Raw genomic sequence first — 21,517 nt, forward strand, 5'->3', positions numbered from 1 at the left:
GCTGCTCAGCTCGGGCTGACTCGAACCACTGTTGCTCAGAGCTCAAACTCTTGAGCGAGCTCTTAACCAACTGAGCCACTCAGCCGGCCCTTATCAGTAAGGGTTTTTAATTACAGAACTAATGACGGGGTCTAAGGTCCACCCTGAAATGATTTATCCGGTGAGCACATTTTCCTCTGTCCCAGTCTGTCAGGATGCTTTCGCAAACATTTTTCCAATTATATGTACCACATTCTGAGGGAACAGCCCTCTTCCTCTGCATTTTGGCGGGAGCGATGCCTCCGTCTCTTAATAAAAAGCTTTATTGGCACTGTTGAGCCATCTGCCACTGGGGGTTTCACGTAAGTAGTTAATTAGAGCTCTTACCATGAGCTGTTACAGCATTTCTGCTCACTGGTTTTATGCAAACAGTTTTCAGACAAGGACCAGCAGCCCTCTGGAAGCAAGGGAGAAGACGATGACGCAGAGGCTGCCTTGAAGAAAGAAGTGGGTGACATTAAGGCATCCACGGAGATGAGGCTGAGAAGATTTCAGTCGGTGGAGAGTGGAGTGAATAATGTGGTCTTCATCAGGACACTCGGGATAGGTGCGTCGGACCCATTCGCCTCCTCAGAATACTGCCCACACAATGGCCTCATGGTTAGGGCTCAGCTAATCATTTGATGCCGTCCTCCTTACGCTGTTAGCGCATGCAGGAGAGAGGTGGGGAGGGGGTGGTGGACATAGCATTGGCTCAGGAGTGGACACTGGGCTTGGCCATTTTCTTTGTATGTAACTTGAGGTAAAACAGGAGTACATGTTCTGTCTAAAACGAGCAGCTGCTACTTAGCTACAGCCAACTTGGAGTGGCGTCAGGCTTTTGAGGATATAGTCCTGGTAGGGCCAGACCTTGGGATTTTTCAAAAGAAGTTCGAAATCTGGATAAATTTCTAGATTTTTAAATGCAGTTAGCTCATTTAAAAGTATCAAAAACACCGAGCAGCCCAAACAGACTTGTGGGTGAGCAGGACATGGCCTGAGGACTTGCGGCTCGTGGGTCTGGAGCTTCTCCCTGGGGTGAGAGCTAGGCTTCTGTCCAGACTTAGCCGACGGATTGAGTACAGCTGTTTTAAGTGACGTGCAGGTTTTTGTCGTGCTTTTGCAAAAGAGTGTCAACTGTTTGATGTTTATTACTTTGATAGTACCTATTGTTTATGACAATAACAGTATGGTTTTATCATTGGATAAATCAGACATCACAAAAATCTGTACTCCAATGTCTTCATGAACGGTTTTTGGTGGAAGCGGTAATAATGCTGAAGAGTTAAAATGTTAGATTCGGTGTGAATCCTTAGTAGGTGTGGAAGAGATTAGTAGGAAAACACGGTTGGCGAGACTTTAAAAATCCGTTTTGATAATGTGTTCTCTATTGTCAGCTTATGTCACTGCCAATGAAAATTCATTTTAGAGCGTTTGAAGTCTTTAAAATGTCTGAGAACTTATATTCTTATTTGTTGTGTGCGTTTTTTGGGTTTTTTTTCCTTTTTCTTTTAGAACCTGAGAAATTGGTGCACCATATTCTCCAGGATATGCACAAAACCAAGAAGAAGAAAACTCGGGTTATTCTGCGAATGTTACCCATCTTAGGCACGTGCAAAGCTTTCATAGAAGATATGAAAAAATATGCAGAGACTTTTCTGGAACCTTGGTTTAAAACTCCAAATAAAGGGACGTTTCAGATTGTGTACAAATCTCGAAATAACAGTAATATTCATAGAGATGAGGTTATCAAGGTATTTGCAGGTATGTGTCTCTTGGTGATTTGACATTGCTGTGGAATGGTAAATACTTGTTCTTGGTTTTAAGAATTTTTAAAACAGATTTAAGGCTTATATTTTTTAGTATAGAGCAAGTGTATTAAAATGTCCTTAAAATATCAAACCTAACTGATTTCAATTTGTTGGATATGAGATTTTCTGGTGGTTAGATATTTAGGCCTTTCTAAGATCAAGATTGAAGTTTCTTGGGAAAAGAAAGTACGCGTATGAAATGGCTCAGGATTTCATTTGCATTTATGTTTTGAAAGAGTTTAGGTTGAAGTCTGTGTAGAAGAGTGGACCTGTCTGTATTTTGCTTTAACAAGTCTAAACGGAAGGAGAGGAAGGATAGTTTGTGTGTCCGTCAAGCTTCTCGATTTCCTTCTCAGCCTGTGTTTCCCTATTGTTTTTGTTCCAGGAATAGTAGGAAGTCTCAATTCGGAAAACAAAGTGGATCTCACCAATCCACAGTACACAGTCGTGGTGGAAGTCATTAAAGCCGTCTGCTGCCTGAGTGTTGTGAAAGATTACATGTTGTTCAGAAAATACAACCTCCAGGAGGTGGTGAAGACTGCTAAGGAGCCGCCGCAGCCTCCCCCAGAGCAGGCAGCGCAGGCAGCAGATGGGAAAGAAGCTAAAGTGGGGTCTGCCAATGGGTCACATCAAGATGACCCAACCGATGGCAAAAGTACCCAGCAGGTGGAACCAGAGAATAGTGCGGAGCTGGGCCAGACACAGCCAGCACCTGCCACACCGGAGGCCAACGAGGGAGGAGCTGACCCTGAACCTGCAGGTCAAGTCACAGAAGGCTCTGAGTCCAATGCAAATGACCTCTCATAGGAACAAAAGTCATTTGGTGTTGGAGGTGAGTTTCTCCACTGGGATTCTGTGTGATGTTGCTGGGATTCCAAATAAAATTATGACTGAAAATACTGGTTTTGAACTTCTCTCACTGCATAAAAACTGTGCTCACAGTGGCTGGGCAGCCCTGTGACCAGTTTTGTTGGAGACCTTTCCAGCCTGGCCTGGCGGTGTGCAGTTGGCACACACTGCGCTGCGTCTGGTTGAGCCAGGAGGAGCTGTGTGTGGCTAATTGGTGAACACTTACCCAGGGGGGTGTGGGGTGTGACGTTGGCCTCTCCCTTGTGACAGCCTTCCCCAGCCTTTCCTGCACTGCCAACTGCCGGATGGGGGCGAGCGAGCTCTGCGAAATGTAAACTTAGAGGGGAATTTTCATTCTAAGGAAGGGATTTTTATGTGTCGTAACTCAGTTGTCCCCTGCCACTTTGTTGTCAACATTGCAAAAACGTGGGCCATAATAGGTTAGAGGTAAATTGTTTTGTGAAGTTTTTGTACTTTCTGTGATTTCTTGTTTAGCTCTTAGGCCTATGATTATATTTTATTAACATTCGTTTGTTACAAATCTGACGGTCCAGTGCTGTGATTTTTGGAGGCAAGGTGTGAGATAGAAGAGGACCACGCGAGGCGTAGAACCACAGACATTTCTGACAAGGTTGGTGATGGAGAATTACAGCCTTCGAGTTACTCAGTGTATAAATGCAACAAGGGACACAAAAATTCTTTACAGTGCAAGCTATTTTGCAGTGGATTTATATTCACTCATAACCAAGGTTGTCCTAGTCCACTTTACATCATCTGGAATGCAATTTACAAACTTGGCATTTGCTGCAGCTGTGGTAACTATAAATCACAGCCATTTGATAAGTAAAAATGTCGATTGTTTTAAATGGTTTTTGGACTATCAAAACAGTAAAGCTTTTGATCAAAAGATCGCATTCAGAGAAAAGGTTTAGGAAGCAAATTATCAGTAGCAGAGCTTACTCCAGAAAAGAATACTTCACAAAGTTGGTAAGACTAATAATACCAACATTAAAATGCTAGCGCAGGCAGTACAAGAAATGGAAAAGAGTTTGCTTCAGTTTAATAAATTGACATGTCATATGATGCTAAAGAAGTTTTGTGTAATTAATTGAAAAGCAGCTGCTTCTCTCGGGTGGCAAGTTGACAGATGTCACGAATGTTTGACATAGTGTGGCATTTGCAAGATTTGTACATGATGATGGAATGAACTCAAGAAAAGCTTTCTGCTGCTAGAAACCTCCCCGAACAAAGGCCAATATAAATTTCATGGGTCTTCATATCTGAAAATCAAAGGCTGGTCATCTGTACTCCTGGTGCCTCATCAATGGTTGGCTTCCTGACAAAATCTGCCTCGTTTTAATAAAAGAAAATCCTGATGTTGATGTTGTAGCACACTGCTTTCTTCACAGAGAGGCGCTGATGTAAAAAAAAAACCTTCTGAATGAAATGAAGTTCTGGGTAATGCTACAAAAATGGTTAACTTAAAAAAAAAAAACGGTTAACTTCGTGAAAGAGCCATTTATGCAAGAATATTCAAAACCAAAACCTGAACAAAGAGCGCATAACTCGACATACAGAAACCCAGTGGCTTATCAGGAAGAGTTCTCTGCAGGGAATTTGTGTTGAAGGGGGGGAATGGCCAGAGTACTTAACACGCTAGGCCCGCTCGCTGGATGCTCTGAAGATGAATGGCTACAGAAACTAGTTACTTAGCACACATTTTTCATTGAGTCAACAGTGAATGAGTTTCTGCACATCCTGGGGAAAAGGTTTTTTCTTAAAAATCACAAGATTCTTAGATTAAAAAGATGGATGGACTCTTAATTACATTGCCCAGGGAACTCTTGAAATGTTTAAACAGCCACTTGGGCTTGAGAATGAAGAAAGGTGGTGAAAAGTCTCAGGCGACTAAAACTCCTTGAGCTGCAAAACCAAGTGAAAGCGCATTTCCCTCCTTTTCCTAACGTGTGTGTCTGACTGGGAGAGGAAACTCTTCCTTAAATCTTCAGCCTGAGGTTCCAGATTTCTGTGGAATAAGAGGTGCAGGCCTCATACTCAGATACCATGAGGGCTTCCTTAATTTGAAAGTGTTTTCAAGGGTTCTTCCAGGGCAAAACGACTGAAAGAAGCTGGAAGAGCAAAGGGTTGCAAAGAGTGGGTTGCAAAGAGCAGATTGCGAGTCTTTTAAATGTGAAGTCTTCCAGCATGAATGGCTCTGTTTTGATGGCTGGTGGAGGTGGGGATATATTTTTCTCCTCCTAGCTAAGCCGTCCCACTTGGCCAACAGGGATGGAAGGATTTGTGGGGGGTGGGTGGGGGTGGGGGACAAAGAATAGATGGTCTTGCTAATGCAGACGAGGTTGGAGCTTCCTTACATATCTTTCCACATTTAAAATATTAACTCAATAGGCTGAAGTCATCTTGAAAGGATGGTAGGAGCATTGTAAGTGTCATTTGGGGGGAACGCGGAGGACAGGATTTTGGTGCCTTCGGACTTTCCAAGACCAAGATTTATTTCTACAATTCAAGACTTGGTGACTCTGGGAATAAAATTGGCCGTATGCTTACAGAACCTACAGCTCTGTGGAACTGAGTTTTACTTTGAGTTTCCTTTTACTTTGTGAAAGCTGCACTGTCCAGGAAGTTTGGGTTTAGTCGTTTCTTTTATCTCCTTTTGTATTTATTTGTCTTTGGCAAAAGCTGTTCTGCCCTAGCTCTAATGTACTGTATTTTGTTGGAAACTGAACTCATTCATTGAAAGATTTGTTTTCAGGTTTACCAACTGTTTATTTTCACTGACATTTGAGTTGTTTTTTTTTTGTTTGTTTGTTTTTTAATGACGATTCCAGATTCTTGGGTTAGAATCAAATGTTTTTTTCTTTTTAATTTTTAGTTTAAAAAATTATGCCTGTTGTAAAAAGTCCACCTCAGCGTTCTTATCTAATAAACTTGTTTTGCTCTATGGAGGAAAGAGTGTTAAACTTGGTATTTTAAAACATGTTTCTCTAAGGTTAACCATGATTTCTAAATGGTATTTTTACTTGTATTTTGCTTTAGTATGGCCAAATAATTGAGCTCGTTTTTCATAGTTCCTGATTTTTTTCAGAAAACAAAATAAATTTGTTCCATAAAAATTGGTGTCCTTTACTTTTTCATTGTTTCTGCCTCTTAGTAAATCTGTTGATTTATAGTAAACATATATAATAAAATGTGTTTATATGTTAGATTAATAAAAGTCATTATTACATTGTCCTAACAAGTCATTATTACATTGTCCTAAAAAGTAAAGATACAAAACATGTATTAATTGCTCTTGAGTAATTACTCTCAAGTGATCCAAGCTTTAGATATTTTACAGTGAATTTACTTCAAAATGAGTTATAGTAATACAGTACATAATTAAATTTACTGGCTTTTAAATTATAGCTCTCATTTTAACATTAATATTTTAATCCACCTTAAAGAATCAGTAACTTAAAAACGTTAAGCACAATTCTGTTTTCAACATTTCTCTTAGAATAGTTCTGATCTTTATTTTTAATTAATCAGGCACAAAATAAATTCATTGTCCACTATGCATTTCCAAGCAATCATTTGACCCCTGCAGTTTTAAACACTACAAATCATCATTTCGTCAGTTTGGTCATCGACTATTTTCTTCCCAAATAATTTTTAGATTTTAATTTATTTTTTGACTTAATTACAAAGCACAAACTCAGTTGACTTTTCAGCCAGGAAAAATTTTAAGACAGTGATCACTGAATTATCCAAGCCAGGACTAAGAAAGTGACCCTGTAACTTCATGCCTCAGTTTCCTGTCAGGCTATATGCGTCCCCATTCATGATCTCTCAAGTTGTTGCGTCTGATTTTCCCCGTGATTGTCTTTGGGAGTTCTTGAACAAATTCCACCTAATTAACAAAAACATATGAGACACTTGCTTTCGTTTTGACCATCCCAACTGTCTGTACAATAAGAGCTTTCATGAAACGCCGGCCTTGAGTTTCAGAGTCTGGGGGTTGTCTTAAGCCTAATAAGCTCATTGAATTTTTTTGGACACCAGAAATTTAACATTTGTATAGTAAAGGGGACAGTGGTGCCACCAGGGATTTTTAGTGCCAATTCACAAATACTTTGCTGAAAGAATGTAATAATCCCCGCATTGTGTTCTACCAGTTCAAACTAAACCTAGGTCTCTTGCCCCCCGGGGAAGAGGCCACACCTAAATGCAGAGAAACTTAATACAGTGCTTGGGTTTCAAGTTTTTAAGAGCTGGGTCCTAGTGGTTCTAAGAGAGAATTTTTTAGAGTTAATTTGGAGTATACACAATTTTCTCCTTATGTTCTGTCTTGATCAGAGCTTAACTGTATATTAAAATATCCTCAAAACAATTCTGAAAATCAACTGGTCACTGGTGTAGTGAATTTAATGGAGAAAATGGAACTAGCTCTCAGGTTGAAATTAACTACCTTTTGGCTGAAATGATGCCCATTGAAATGGAATGCTCATGTCATTATCAACCAAGAGGATTCTAAGAGAACATGGCAGTGCCATTTCTGTGTCTTACATAGAGTTATTCTTCAATTCTTTGAAGAAGAAGGTCTCGGGGAAGATGCCACAGTTTGGACAATATTTTCTTCCTGAGTCTTAAGTGTGGTCACTTGATAACTTCAGGGCATGTGCTTTGAGTTTATAAAGGTGGTATGGACCAAGAGTCCTCTGGGTAGGTGAGTCAAGTACTGTCTTTAAAAATAGCCTGCCACCATTTTTTTCCCCCTCGTGGAATGGGACTGACTAGTCCTACAAGGATAATTAGTTACTCAATATTACAGAGTTGATCAAAACCTCTAGTTTATCAAGCGTTTGTAGTGTCCTAAGTTTTTTTAAAGCAAGATTCTTAGGGCTAACCAAGTTGAAATAGGTGTCTTCTACTATAATGAGCTACCCTAAAGTCAAAAGCTAATAAAATCTAGATCCTTAGTAGCTTAGATCCTCGTTTGGTAACATACACTTAACTTTTGGGCAAAATACTTGCCTTTCTTGGATATTTGTAAGGTGCAGTTGATTTTTTCACGTGATCCTGAAGTTCAAGAGTTAGTTTCTCTAGGTCAGCTGACTTAAAGGGTGCAGATAAGATGACAAAAGCTTTCACTACCTGTGGGAGAAAAGTCAATTTATATGATATATCTGTTTGTTTTTCAGGCACATCAGCGGTTTGGAACCAATGCCAGCACAGGTACTTAACTATTTGTAAACAGCAGCTAGAGTGACGGATGCCAATGCCAGAGATAAGCTTTGAACCAAACTTGGATGCAAGTGAGGTTTTGAGATCTAATGGTTTGAGATAAGTGGTTTCTGAGTTGAGGAGCACAGTGGTTCAGTAATGCTGGAGGTTGAGTTTTATTTACATGTCACATGTATTTCACGTTGCAATCTGACTAGTCGTATCCTTTATACGGGCAGTCCTTGACTTACAGATGACCCCTTACCCCATCAGACCCATACTGTTAGAAGCATGTAGTAGGGACAAGTGGAGGTTTTGGAGAAGATGTGGTTGGAAAGGGGCTTGGGGGGAGGGAGGAACTGTGAAGACTGGGAGACAGAATCTCAGGAACCCATCTACCTCTCAACAGCCGTTTTTGCCTGGCATACTTGCTTCTCTTTGTTATTTAAAACCCACCAATTAGATAATTACTGAGGTTAGTATAGTTTAAATGATTGATTATTCATAGGTGGATTCTCATTGGTGTTTACTTCCAACTTCGAGCTGAAATCAGTTCTATTGAGAGAATGAGAACTTGGTGGCAGGAGAAAAACATTTTGGGGAATGGAATCCATTGAGTGTGGAGGCTGCACGGGAAGTATAAGCAGGGGACCCATAGTGTCCCTGCAGAGGGTCGCTGGTATGTGGGGGCAGCGGGGTAGAGACCGAGGTAGGAGGGACTGACAGATGAATTGTTTTTGAAATTTTGCCTCTTACTGAGTCTGCAGGAAACTTCCACAAGGAAGGGAACCTTCTCCCTTCCTTACTTCTCCCTAGAGCTAAGGCCATTGCTGTCATTCCCGACTTGCCTTTCACTGGGTCCTAAGGAGGCTGTGGGACTTGTTTGGGAACCTGGCTACCATCTCCTATTTGCATTGTTTCTGTGACAAACTGTATTCTGAGCTCCGTGACGATCGTACAAACAGTAAATCCACAGCGTTTTGCGTAGGCAGTATCAGTCGCCCCTTTTTAGTAACAGTGCCCTGATTTTCCTGTGGAGGATGATGCTAACGTCTCTCTGGTGTGGGTGACACTAACTCCAACCGCTAGTGGCTGGCATAGGATGCAGGTCTGGCCAGTCAGCGTGGACCATTCCCCGGGCCACGTTGCTTAGTGATATGGTCTAAGCGAGACAGATGCCAGTCTAGGAGTTGCTTGAAACTTGGAAAGGGAGCCAGGGTGGTTAAGCTGTGGGCAGCTGGAGTCGGCTGCTGTCACATAGGAGGAACCTGCCCAGGTGGAGTAACATAAAGGAGAGCAGTGCCAAGAGCTGGGGAAACGAACTTCGCAGGGTCCCCTGGATGTAGCCGGATCTGAAGACCTCACTTATGCGTGAGCCAATATATCCCTCCCCCTTTTTCTGTTTTTGAGTTGAACTTTTGTCACTTGCCACCAAGAGAACCCTAACACATTCCGTTTGGGACACGATTCATTTGTCAGGTTGATTGCCTAGGGTCCACTTTTGCCACATGTGTGCCTCATAGTAAGACTCACATGACAGCCCCTGGGTCACTCATTCGAGTGGTCAGGTGGACGGACCTTGAGCACATGAAGCTGGTACTTGAATTGGTGACATTCACCCTACCTCTCCTCTGACTGGATCGGGGCTGCTGACCACGGCCGACTCCACAACTGCTGGGTGCTCGATTAGTGCACTCTCCACTTCAAATGGCCCGATACGGTATCTGTGGGAGGGCGAGAGGGCCCGATCACCCCACCACCCACGGAAGCGCTCTCCCCGGCAAGCTGTTCCTCTTCACCATGGAAAGGTACAAACCCGGAGGATATAATGACATCATCAGCTCTGCCGACAAACCAGAAATGTCCATCACTGTCCATCATTCCTCTGTCTCCAGTGATAAAGAAATTCCCTCGAATCGTGGCGGAGGTTTTCTCTGGATTGTCCTAGGAATCCGAGAGGACGTTGGGGATCGATTTGTTGGGTCAGAAGAGGAAAAGGGGTGTGGCACCCGGGAAGGGACTAGTACCCTGCACATTCTATGGGGCTGTTGGAAAAGTCATGATGCAGTTTTGCAATGAAAAACAGAAAAAATACATCATGACTTAATTTTTAATTTTTTAAAAAGGTTCCAAGTACAGAACAACAGGGCCAAGAGTGTCATGCAGAGTAAACCTCTTTTTCACCTCTTTATAATAACCCTTTACAACACCCACTCCCCGGCGGCGGCCTGTCCAGCTGTCCTTTCTGAGAACAAATGCTGCAACTGGGCTCTTACACATCGAACTTCATCTTTACACAACTCATAGGCGAGCCAAGGACCCTCTCCCCCTTTTACAGTTGATGAACTAGGCTGGGATTTTGTGACTTGCCCAGGGTTACAGAGCAAAACATGGTGGATATGAACTTTGGACCCACGTCGCCGGGTACCCCCTTTGCTGTGAAAGAGCGAGTCGCGGGTTCTATGTTTTCATACCACATATTCCGAGAAAAAACAGAAGGGCCGGGTAGAGTTGAGTCTGATGGCAATGTCTCCTTCCTCACCGGGTGGTAGGATGTTGCCGTTTTCATCTATAATCTAGAATGAAAGAAGCAAGTTAGGTTCTTCAAGTTTTCTTTTTTTCACAAAGTGAAAGTGGATTAGGAACAGTTGTGTAACGAATAGCAGAAAACTGTAAAACCACTCTGTCTTCTTTATTGAACCCGTCAGGTATTACCCACCTGGACGTCATAGGGTGAGATTCCTTTCCCCATCGAGCCTGGTTTAATTTTTTGTCCTTTTTCATTGGCACAAATGATTCCCTATTGGGAGGACATGCTTGATATAAGTAGGTAAAAATTCATTATCAGTGGCTATGTATGTCGTGGAACTTATAACTCCGTTTTGACTGATTTTTCCAGTACACAAGCTCATACGCTGAAATATTTTAGACCAGTGGTTTCTAATTCAGTCGGTCTGGGTAGGGGTCTGAGGATGCATATTTCTACCAAGTTCCCACGTGCTGCTGGTCCTGCTGGTTGGAGGACCAAGCTTTGAAAACCACCCCTTTAGGCTAAGGGTATGGTGAAGCGCCTTGGGATCCATGGCACACAGGGTCTTCGCAGTGCAGTGCAAAGGTTGAGCTGCACGGCTCTGAACCTCTGCAACCCCTGACACCTTTGCAGCTTCCCCTGTGTGGGGTGGAAACAGGAAAACTAAGGAAAACTCCTAATTCCTCTTCAGCCAAACCTAATGAGGGTAATGCAGGGTTTTGGTAACCACCGGCAAAGTAGGGTGTCCGGGAAGCTCCCTAAAATTTCAGGGCACGATGGGGACACTTCAGGGGCTTTCCTGACAGTCCTGGGGTTGAGAGGTGCCCGACATGCTAAGCTTCCGCTTTGCCCACCAAACATACCACCTCCGTCTGCCCGTAGCCCTCATGCAGCTGCAGCCCCGTTTGCTTCTCCCACTGTTCCAGCACCTCGGGGTTGAGCGGCTCCCCTCCCGTCAAGCAGTGCCGCAGCTTCTGGAATTTATATCTGGAGAGACAGTCGCATGGGGCCTTGGGGGTCAGAAACCTGAGTGGCTTTCATTACAAGGCAATTGGGATGTCCCAGTGACAAGCAAACGAGCAAGTCTCAGGAAGGCCTGTTCAAGGAATATTTGTTGAGCGCCGACTATGTTAGCACATGGGACGTGTTGGTAACTAAACAGTTTCCTGACAGAGCTTACATTCTAGCAGATTACTAAAGAGGAGAAAATGTGAATGATAGTAAGCCCTTCCTCTGAGCACTTAGCAGTGACGTAACAGCTGCCGTTAGTTGAGCACCTACTGTTTTGAAAGGGCTTCAGAAGCGATCTCACAGTCCTCGTGGCCCATTTTACAGGCGAGGGAACTGCAGCTGAGAGAAGTCCGAGAGCTTGCCCAGGGCTCCCCAGATAATACAGTGCTCTGTACTTACCACTTGTCAGGGTCTCACTGAGCAGACATTCCCACCACAGACAGCCCCGGACAAAGATTCCTCTCTTATGGGTGGAGTTAAGGGAGGCGTAGCAGGACCAGCGTGTCTGAGATCACACTATTGGGAAGTAGCAGAGCCACCGCCTTCCCACCTAGCCCCCCACACACACACACACACACAGCCATGTGGCTTTGAAGCTCAAGCTTTCAAGGCCTGGCCTTACCACTCAGCTGCCCACAGGACCCCCGTGAGAAAGCCTGGCACAGCCCAATCCTGACACAGTGAGGCCTGAAGTGGGCAGGAGGGTGTGGCAGGACATGACTTGGGCCTACTCAAAATAGCCCTTGAATAGCCCTTGAATCTCTCTTGAAGGCCGTGGGGGAGCTGAGACCGGCTAGGATGAGAAGATTCTATCTGCTGCATTCTGTCTCCCTCCTGGGTGTCCACGCTTTGGGGGGACAGGACGGGTGAGCCTGCACACTGAAATTGTTTCTCTCTTCCTTTCTTCATGTGTCGAACTCATATCACTTAAATAAATATACATTGCAGCTCCACTGGGTGTTCAGGTGCTTTGGCCAAATCGAATCTAACCTTCAAGCCCTGAGACTTCACTACCCTCTTTTCAAGGCAGTGTACGTGGAGTTATGGTTGACTTTTGGGGGGGATTCTGAGACTGTAGGGCTCTGGTGGTCCCTGGAGATCATTCAGTTGCCCCTAGAGGCTATCCCTGTTCTTCTTAAACTGGGGAGCAGTTGTGTCCCACCAGGAGACTGGAGGCAACATCTGGAGACATTTTTGATCGCCCCAACTTGTGGAGATGGAGGTGCTCCTGGCACCTGCTCAGCATCCTACAATGCACCCGACAGCCCCCCACGACACACAGCTCTCTGGCCCGATGATAGCCTTTGTGTGCGGTTCGAGTGGAGATGTCTGCCCGAGTACCTCCGGAGGTCTTTCTGTACAAGCATCCGGTACACAGTGGGAGCGCTGCACATGGTTGTGATGGGGTAACGGGTAAGCGTCTGGAGGACGGAGGGAGACACAGATGTCAGAAGTGGTTAACTGAAGGCCACCGCCACAGCCGATGTCTACCCCCCCCCCCATTCTCTTTGATTTTAACAGTTGCACATCTCATAGGAGTGAGAAAGCAAATACTTTATTAGTGGTCGCTAGTGACTGTTGGGAATTTTCAATTATATATATATATATATATATATATATATATATATATATATATATATGTTACAGTGATAGACATACACAGTCAAACTCAACAAAAAGTGAATTGGCGAATTTGAGAACAACCCTACAGTATGAACTGGTTTATTTGACCTCTGGGGCGGCACATGACCTTGCATGGAATTTGGAAGTTCTGGCTGCTGGATGGGACTGACTCTGGCCCTACACGCTAACCTGCCAGCACCTTTCCAACCCCGTTTGTGGGAAAGGCTTCAGTCCCCTTGAGTGGGTTGATGAAATGTGTACGTGAGGCATTTTTCAGGTCTTAATTGTTTAGGGTTTGCTGGGCTCATGATAGATACCTCGAGTTCCTTGAAGTTAAAGGCATCTTAAATCTGGAGAAATACTAATACTTCAGAGATCCTTTTTCTCGAGAGGTTCCCTAAGCATTGGAGAGAAGACTCTCATGATGGACATCAAGGACGTCTGGACTGTCATAGGTCAAGAATAACGTTTGAGGGCCAGCCAAGTGGCTCAGTTGGTTAAGAGTTAGCTTAAGAGCACGAGCTCTGAGCAACAGGGCCGCCAGTTCGATTCCCACATGGGCCAGTGACACTGTGCCCGAGCTGAGCTGCCGCTGAGCTGCCAACAGGTGGCAGGATGGCTCAGCTGGTGAGAACATGTGCTCCTAACAACAAGACTGCCTGTTCGATGGTGGGCTACGCCCGCCCGCCACTAAGACTGAACTCAGCACCTTGAGCTGAGCTGCTGCCCGGATGGCACAGTGGATAGAGCGTGTGCTCTTAACAACAAGGCTGTTGGTTTGACTCCCATGTGGGATGGTGTCTATGCCCACCCACAACTAAGATTGTAACACAGCAACTTGAGCTTAGAGGCCACGAGCTGCCAATGGGCAGCCAGATGGCGACTGGCGCCCTCCACAACTAAGATTGAAGAACAGCAACTTAGCTGGTCCCCTTCCCAATTCCCCAATTTTGAAAAAAAAAAAAAAAAAAAGAATAACGTTTGATCTGTAAGTGGGCATTTCTGTTGTGTGTACATATTCCCTAGGTTCCAATGGTTCTTAAGAAGCATCGTGTATGGAACTAGGAACAGTGTAAACCCAGTGTCTTCATAGCACTTAAAATACACACGTTATCTTTGTAAAATAAGAATGTTCTTATTTTAGTAGTCTTATTTAATATTACATTAAATAGGATGTATTTATAACATGACAATAGCTCATTATATTAATATGTCAACTAACAATTGATGTATTGATATATTAGCATTAATAGATAATAAATAAGAGTATTAAAATAAGAATATAAAATATGTAAATGTTATAAAATATTTAATAGTTTATAAAAAAAGACTATTCTTAGTTGACAAATGTAGACTTCGGGGCACTTTGTCAACAACATGTGGTAGAGATCTGTTCTGATATCACCCTCCTCTTCTGTTACGATGTCAGGCCATTTCGTCAGGCCAGTTAGCAAAACAGCAGGGTGGGGACAGCTGGCGTTTATTCACACACAGGTGTGGTGTGTATTTAACAGCATGCATTTTGCTACATTAATTAATTTTTCAAGGTTAAAAAGAAAAATAATTGGCCTGGAGGCCATTTTTCTCAACACCGAAGAACCTGACAAGTCAACCGCGCTGTCTCTGGCTGAGAAGGAGGGCCGTGCCTGGTTCCAAGGACATGGTGTTCTGAGAATTAACAGTGAGAAGGAAGTGTGGGGTCTGGGGACAGTGGAAGGAGCTGCTCTCGGGGGGACCGAGGCGACCCCCACCTTCATTCTCCACCACACAGGGGTTCGGATTTACCAGCTGTCATCCTTGTTTCCCTGATCAGAAACCACAGATTTGTGCTGACTGGATACTTCTCATCTGTTATTTAGAATCAGACCCTTACACGGCCACAGACTTAGCGACGCTGTCAAATCCTGAACAATTGGAAGCACAAGAGTGAATTTTATGCCCAAGAGTGTGGTGGTGGTGGTGGTGGTGGTGGTGGTGGTGGTGGTGGTGGTGGGGTCTCCTTCCACTCTGTTAAATACATTCAAAAGCCAAGTGCCTGAAGACTTTGTGTCTTAAAAGGAAGGGTTTCCATAAGCCCAAGAGGCCCTGTACTCTGAGGAATTGTTTTTCCGCGGTTTTGGGGGCACCAAGAGGGAGATGCCGCTGAAGCCATGACTTACGTCTAGGAAGGTGTCAGCGTCAAACTGGATCATCTGATGCACAAAGACACAGGCTCCATGAATCCAGGAGGAAAACAGGCTCCCGATGGCGGCCTTGATCCAGCCGGTATCAGACATGTTCCAGACGACATCTGAGGACTTTAGATCCAGCCAATACCTAAATGATGGGGGAAAACACACAGACCAGAACACTGCGAAACAAAAACACCAGCAAAGCAAACAAACTGGTGGCTTTGGGGACTGGCCCGACCCTCGGTGGCTACAGAGCAAGGTCACAGGAAGCCCCGAGCCAAGACGAATGCCTCATCTTCCACTTTGGTGACTGGACTTCTTTGGACTCCTAGGTCATCCGGGAGTGCTGTGGCAGGCTGATTTTGGCATCATTCTCTGAGTTCGTCCATGGACACAACAAATATTTATTGAGCAAACATCATAAAGAAGGCTCTGTTCTACCTAGCACAGTGGGCAAGCTAGAACAGATATGTTCCCTAATGTGAGGAAGAGAGATGGCAAATGAGCGCATTACAAACAAGCTTGCCAGTCAGGGTCATAATCTCACAGAGGATTTCTTTGAGAATCTCTTTGAGGATTCCTGGGAAGAAAAGAAAGGGGGTGTGGGACCATTTTAGGATATCCAGAAGGCTGTTCTGGGTGGGTGAATTTACCTGGCAGTGAGAACACGCAAGAATGCTTCTGGGGGGATTGACCCAAGGCCAACCCCCAAATTGTTGCCTGATCAGTGAGCGAGAGGCTGCCATTTATTTGGGCAGGGGCCTCAGGAGTTCTGTTTTGGGGGTGCCCCCTGGGGCTCATAGCCATCCCAGTAGAGGTGTCCATCAGGCAGTTGGATACCCATATTGGCAGCTCAGGGAAGAGCTTAGCAGAGAGGATTGTGCTCCCTACCTGCCACAGATGGTGTTCCCAATTGTGATGCTGCTCTGAGTGTGCTGGGCCATCTTCGGGGAGCCTGTGGTCCCACTGGTGAAATAAATGGCCATTGGCTCTTGGCTGCCTGTCTCCACGCAGCTGTGCTCTGCAGAGGCAGACCTGTAAAACACAGGCCCCAGGCTGGTGGCTGCAGGTGGCAGAGCAGCTTCACTCGGGTGCTGCTTTGGCTCTGCCCTCTATGCTCTCTTTTTTTTTTTTTTTTTAGCTGAGCCATCCTGCCACCTGTTGGCAGCTCAGCGGCAGCTCAGCTCGGGCTGGACTTGAACCGCTGTTGCTCAGAGCTCAAACTCTTGAGCGAGCTCTTAACCAACTGAGCCACTCAGCCGGCCCATATGCTCTCTTGATTCTAGAAGATAGTTAACAGAACAGAGCCTAATCCAAAGCCTCCCTGAGAGGGATTTCTCAGGGAATCTTAGAGGGACTTGGCAGTTCAGTGCTAAGATCTAATGGTGCGCTCTCTCTCCCTCTCTCTCTCTCTCTGTCTGTCTCTCTTTCTCTCTCTTTCTCTCTTTCTCCCTTCCTCCCTCCCCACCCCCTCCACCCCCCTATAGGTCACATAGATAGCCACTTTCAATAACAAAAGGATCTATATTTGTTTAGTTAAACAATTTTTCCCTAAGCACTTTTCTTAACCTATGAATTTTTTTAAAATCAGTATTGAATCTTTGTAAACTGTTAACTATTTCCGGAGTTTTTATGGTTTAAAGGAAGATCTTCTGGCATTTGAATCAAACTTTTGAATGCTTGTTCTTCAATGTCTTCAATATCCTGGGCAGACACAGCTAGTTGGTTCCCAAAGCCCTATCCCGTTCGTCTTCCTTGCACTCGTAAACGCTGATTTTCTTCGGGTATCAGGCAGCCAATAAGCTTCAGGGGAGGCTGTTCCTGTGTAACTCGGGGGGTGGGGTGGGGGGTGGAGAGACAGCCAGGAGGGAAGGGTCCTTTTTACTAGGAAAGAGAAACATCAGTCTGGCCCATCATTTGACCTTTTCTCCACCCTGTTATAAATATTCTGGCAAGTATTCATGGATCTCTATCCTTGGGAGGCAGGAGGGTGAGAGGCCTCAAAGTGGACTCCTGGAATAGGAGATAGACTCTAAAAGTGTGATTTGAGCCCTCATTCTTGCTGTGTGTCTGCTTTTCTGAAAGACTGGCCAACAGTTGGCAGTGACGACCTTCCTTTCCTTCGTTATTAGAGAAACAATCCCTGGCATCTTTGGAGTGTTGACACTCCAAAATGGTTGGTTTGAAGTGGGGATTCCCTTTATCTTGAAAAATGCCCTCCCAATGTGCAAATTTCAATTTGAAATTCATGGGAGTCTAAGTTCCTTTTTCTTTTGTCAGCTTTGTGGCACCTTTAAGGGTTCTTGGGGAATCGCCAGAGCGATGCCCAGCTGTTTATGATGGGGGTCTATGAAGTGGGGGTGCTTGCTGCCTAGCAGGTATGCAAGGCAACTGGATGGGGACGAGAAAAGAACTTCAAACTAAATGTGTTTTTTTGTTTTTTTTTTTTAAGCTGAGCCATCCTGCCACCTGTTGGCAGCTCAGCAGCTGCTCAGCTCGGGCCAGGAATCGAACCACTGTTGCTCAGAGCTTGAACTCTTGAGCGAGCTCTTAACCAACTGAGCCACTCGGCCGGCCCCTCTAAATGTGTTCTTTTATTCATCCTTTAACATGTTTATTTTTTATGCTGGGGTGCCAAAAAAATGTATACAAGTGGACACTTGGGTCAACATTGCTCAAGCAGTAGTTCGCCGTCATCCGAAGTGTCTGGACGTGGGTGGGAACCACTTTGAGCAGCTCTTGTCATTGCAGAAGTCAAACAGGACTTGTGTTCACCTTTTGTTATCGGTATATACTATTACAATTTTAATACAGTTTTCCTTTCTTAGATGTGTATACATTTTTTTGGTACCCTCTGTATTTGTGTAATCGCACAGTTGTGTAATTGCAATTTGTGTGATTAAGTCTTATAAATACTATAATATTTACGGAGGGATTAGTTTGCCAGGCGTTACGCTAAGCACTTCCCATGCTTCATTACATTTGATCCTTCTATCACCCCATGAGGTACAATAGATACTCTTATCCCCATTTTAAGGAGAAGATATAGAGTTTCAGAGATGTTACTGGACCTATCCAAAGTTACACAGTTTATAAAAGACACAAACAGGGTTCGCTGGCATGGCCCTTGGGAGAGAATTTTGGGGTAGGATTTGGTTGACATTAATGAGTAGGATAAAATTCCATTCCAACAAAGGAAACCGCTCTCTTAGTCAACAGGGTTTTCATGTCTTCTTTCTATAAATCGCTCTGGAAGAAATTTTTTTTTTTTTTAAGATTTTTTGTTGTTTTTGTTGGGGAATTGCGGGGATGGGAACAGTGCTGGGGAATTGGGGGAAGGGGAACAGACAAGTTACTATTCTTTTGTTCTTCAGTCTAGTTGAGGAGGACGTTGCTTCACTGGCCCAAGTTGGCACCATCATTGCGCTCTTCCCCGGGGAGGCAGATCAGTCGCTGGCTTCTGGATGGCCGCTCACTGCGGCTGCTGGCCGCTCACGCTGGCTGCTGGCTACACACGGTAGCCCATGGCAACCCACTGCCACAGGGGCTGCAGCCTACGCCGTCGCCGGCGACTCACGGCAGCCCAGCTCCAGGTTGAGCTGTTGTTCAGCATCTTAGCTGTAGAGGGCAGTGTCACTGGCCCTCATATGTGGGATCCGAACCGGGGCCCTCTGGCGTCCCAAGCCAGTTCTTAACCATCGCTCCACTCGGCTGGCCCAAGAATTTTTTTTCAAACGTAAGCTATTTAACAGCTGTTTGAAGGATATCATTCATTAACATTTTCCCCCCTTTTTCACAGTTTAAGAAGCACTTTCTCATGCATTAGCTCATTTTATGTTCAAATAACACTTGAGATATAATTGTCCCCATTTTACATATGAGGAAAACTGAGGTTAAGTCACCTCTTTTGTTCATCGAGTACATATTTCTTAAACACCAACTATATGGTGGGAACTGGGGAGAGAGTGATCAACCGGACCAACAGCCTCTGCCTTCCTGGAGCGTACTGTTGGACAGGCGTTGGCAGGCTCTCTCTGTAAAGGGCCAGAGAATAAATATCTTAGGTTTTGTGGGCCTCCTGGTCTCTGCTGTATCTACTCACCTCGGCTCCTGTAAGACGAAAGCAGCCACAGACAGTATGTAAGCACTAGGGTGAGACTGTGTTCCAAACTTTATTTACAAAAACAGGTGCCTTGCCATAATTGGCCCACGGGCCCTAATTTGCCCATCCCTACGTTACAGATGGAAAACAAACGACTGGACATGACATTCAGAGAGTGTCAAACGCTATGAAGAAAACAATAGGCGATGTGTTACAGTGGCTTGGAATCCTTCTCTAGTCTGATGTTCTGAGGACAGAACATTCGAGCTGACACCTGATAGGAAGGAGTCAGCTGTGGGGAGGACTGGGGGAGAAGGGCATTCCAGGCAGAGGAAACAGAAGGTGCAAAGGCCCTGAGGTAGTTTGAGGAATAAAAGGGTGGCCAGAGGGAGTCCAGGTAGGGGTTGTGGTGGGAAATGTGGTCCGTGGGTCATGCCAGGGCCAAGCCGGGCAGGGAGATAGTGGCCAAGTTGCCCTGTCATTAGGCGATTCTTTTCTGGGGAGGAGCCTGGCTTAGCCCACAGCAATGCTGAGTCCCTGGAGGCAAGGAGATCTGAGATGCAGCTGTGCGTTGCGGGGGTTAGTGTTAGCCCTGCAGATGAGGCAGGGGACAGACTCACCGACATAACTCGTGGAAGTTGAGCCACCCCTTCCGGCTTTGTGGAGACACCAGGAGTTTGGTCTTCAAGTGGGGACACTGGGACTCGATGGACTCCACCGCCGGGATCACCTCCTCACTGATCACAATGCCCTTGGCCTTGGAGGCTTGCAGCCGATAGAGGATGTCTTTCGCTGTCAGCTGGGTGGTTCCTGGCATGAACACAAGCCCTGGGAAGGAGAGCAGGCCCTGAGCTGGGCAGGTCTGTTGTCCACTAGGCAAGACTCTGAACACATGGGCTTCGTGCCTGGGTGGGGAGGGGCAGCAACTCAGCCTTCAGCTGCCTCTGCCTTGGTCCTCAGGGACCTGCCACAAGACCCGGATCACGGGGAGAGCCTTAGAGCACTGGCTTCAGTCTTGGTCCCTGGGTTGAAACCTGTCCTTCCAACTTATTGTAATAGCTTTGTGGCCTTGAGCGTGCTACCTGCTTTTTCTGTGCTTTCCATGCCTTACTGGCAAAATGGGGGAAATCATAGCATCTGGCACATGGTAGGCGTTGCGATGGTGGGCTCTTATACGTAACATTTTGTGGAATATTTTCATCATCATTATGTAACACACATAGCACCGTATAGTTTCTAACACATTTTTGTGAACATTTCTTTCAGTCCTTTGAATCACTGGTCTCCAAAGTGAGTTTTGCAAGGTAATTCACAGGAGATGAGCTAGCTCAAAATTTATTGAGCTATTAGAATTCTTTTTGTTTTTATCTAATTTTTGTGTATATTTTCTAGCATGCGCACTCTCTTAGTGCAGAGCTATACTATACTCTTACTTAGTATAAGTAACTGTACCCAGGTGGGAGGATGTGTGTCCCACATATTTTTTATTGATAGGTGGTGCAGCCAGAAAAGCCTGGTGACCACTGTTGGAAGCCACCACGGGGCTCCGTGTCGGTGCTGCCATTTGCTGAGCTACGAGACTGGGTCAGAACTGGCGAGGGGCAGAATCAGCCCTCAGGCCTGGGTCTTCCCTGTGGTCCGGCGCCCTTGAGGTGTGCCTGCATGCTTTGGCAAGCCTTAGTTTACCCCTCACCACTCTGCTTCAGAGTAGCCGCTCTTTATGAGAAGGCCAGATGTGGGAGAGTCCGCCGAAAGACCCAGTGTGCCACTGGGAAGGACGCAGAGCATGTTTAAAGCATTGTCACAGACGCCCATTCCCACTTATTGAGCACTTACTTTGTGCCTGGTGTCTCACCTGAAATTGATCCCAGGACACAGCTGACAACTAGCCCAAGGGTCACCAAGTCAATGAGTGGCAGAATCAGGATTCAAAGACACATACCTGAGACTCCTAAGACCTGGACCACATTTCGGGCTATTGAGGTCTTGGCGAGTTCCCTGAAACCAGCTAAGTAGGGAGATGTCAAGCTGAATTCCTAGGAAGGAGACTTTATTTATCGAATATATTTTAATAGCTCTTATCTGTCATCCCTTCTTGAGAAAATGTGTAAATATGTGATGCTAAGGAAATTCAGAAAACTTACCTTAGAGGGTCTCAGATGGCTCACTCAATACAGAA

General features: G+C 45.2%; 2 protein-coding genes across 4 annotated transcripts in view; one reads left to right on the top strand and one right to left on the bottom strand.

Annotated features, from left to right (window-relative positions):
- Nucleotides 1–4,111, top strand: part of THUMPD1 (THUMP domain 1 NAT10 acetyltransferase adaptor) — a 5,442-nt gene extending 1,331 nt beyond the window's left edge. The window contains exons 2-5 of one of the 2 annotated variants that reach the window (XM_019649912.1): nt 412–586; nt 1,534–1,782; nt 2,215–2,661; nt 3,233–4,111. In XM_019649912.1, coding sequence (XP_019505457.1) covers nt 412–586; nt 1,534–1,782; nt 2,215–2,636 — 846 coding nt within the window. In that variant the 3' untranslated portion in view covers nt 2,637–2,661; nt 3,233–4,111. Of the gene's footprint in view, nt 1–411; nt 587–1,533; nt 1,783–2,214 lie in introns of both variants that reach the window. The other variant, XM_019649911.1, reaches the window with a different exon arrangement.
- The window catches only part of LOC109386585 (acyl-coenzyme A synthetase ACSM4, mitochondrial-like), a 27,395-nt gene continuing 9,887 nt past the window's right edge, over nt 4,010–21,517 (bottom strand). Inside the window, exons 4-14 of one of the 2 annotated variants that reach the window (XM_019649910.1) lie at nt 19,959–20,166; nt 16,128–16,271; nt 15,225–15,381; nt 12,784–12,863; nt 11,295–11,418; nt 10,621–10,701; nt 10,376–10,477; nt 9,718–9,845; nt 9,526–9,625; nt 7,713–7,832; nt 4,010–4,094 (exon numbers count right to left, since the gene is read on the bottom strand). In XM_019649910.1, the coding sequence (XP_019505455.1) occupies nt 4,035–4,094; nt 7,713–7,832; nt 9,526–9,625; nt 9,718–9,845; nt 10,376–10,477; nt 10,621–10,701; nt 11,295–11,418; nt 12,784–12,863; nt 15,225–15,381; nt 16,128–16,271; nt 19,959–20,166 (1,304 nt within the window). In that variant the 3' untranslated portion in view covers nt 4,010–4,034. Of the gene's footprint in view, nt 4,095–6,026; nt 6,589–7,712; nt 7,833–9,525; nt 9,626–9,717; nt 9,846–10,375; nt 10,478–10,620; nt 10,702–11,294; nt 11,419–12,783; nt 12,864–15,224; nt 15,382–16,127; nt 16,272–19,958; nt 20,167–21,517 lie in introns of those variants that run through there. The other variant, XM_019649909.1, reaches the window with a different exon arrangement.

Source organism: Hipposideros armiger, unplaced genomic scaffold (assembly GCF_001890085.2).
Source record: "Hipposideros armiger isolate ML-2016 unplaced genomic scaffold, ASM189008v1 scaffold_135, whole genome shotgun sequence".
NCBI classification, from domain to species: Eukaryota; Metazoa; Chordata; class Mammalia; order Chiroptera; family Hipposideridae; genus Hipposideros; species Hipposideros armiger.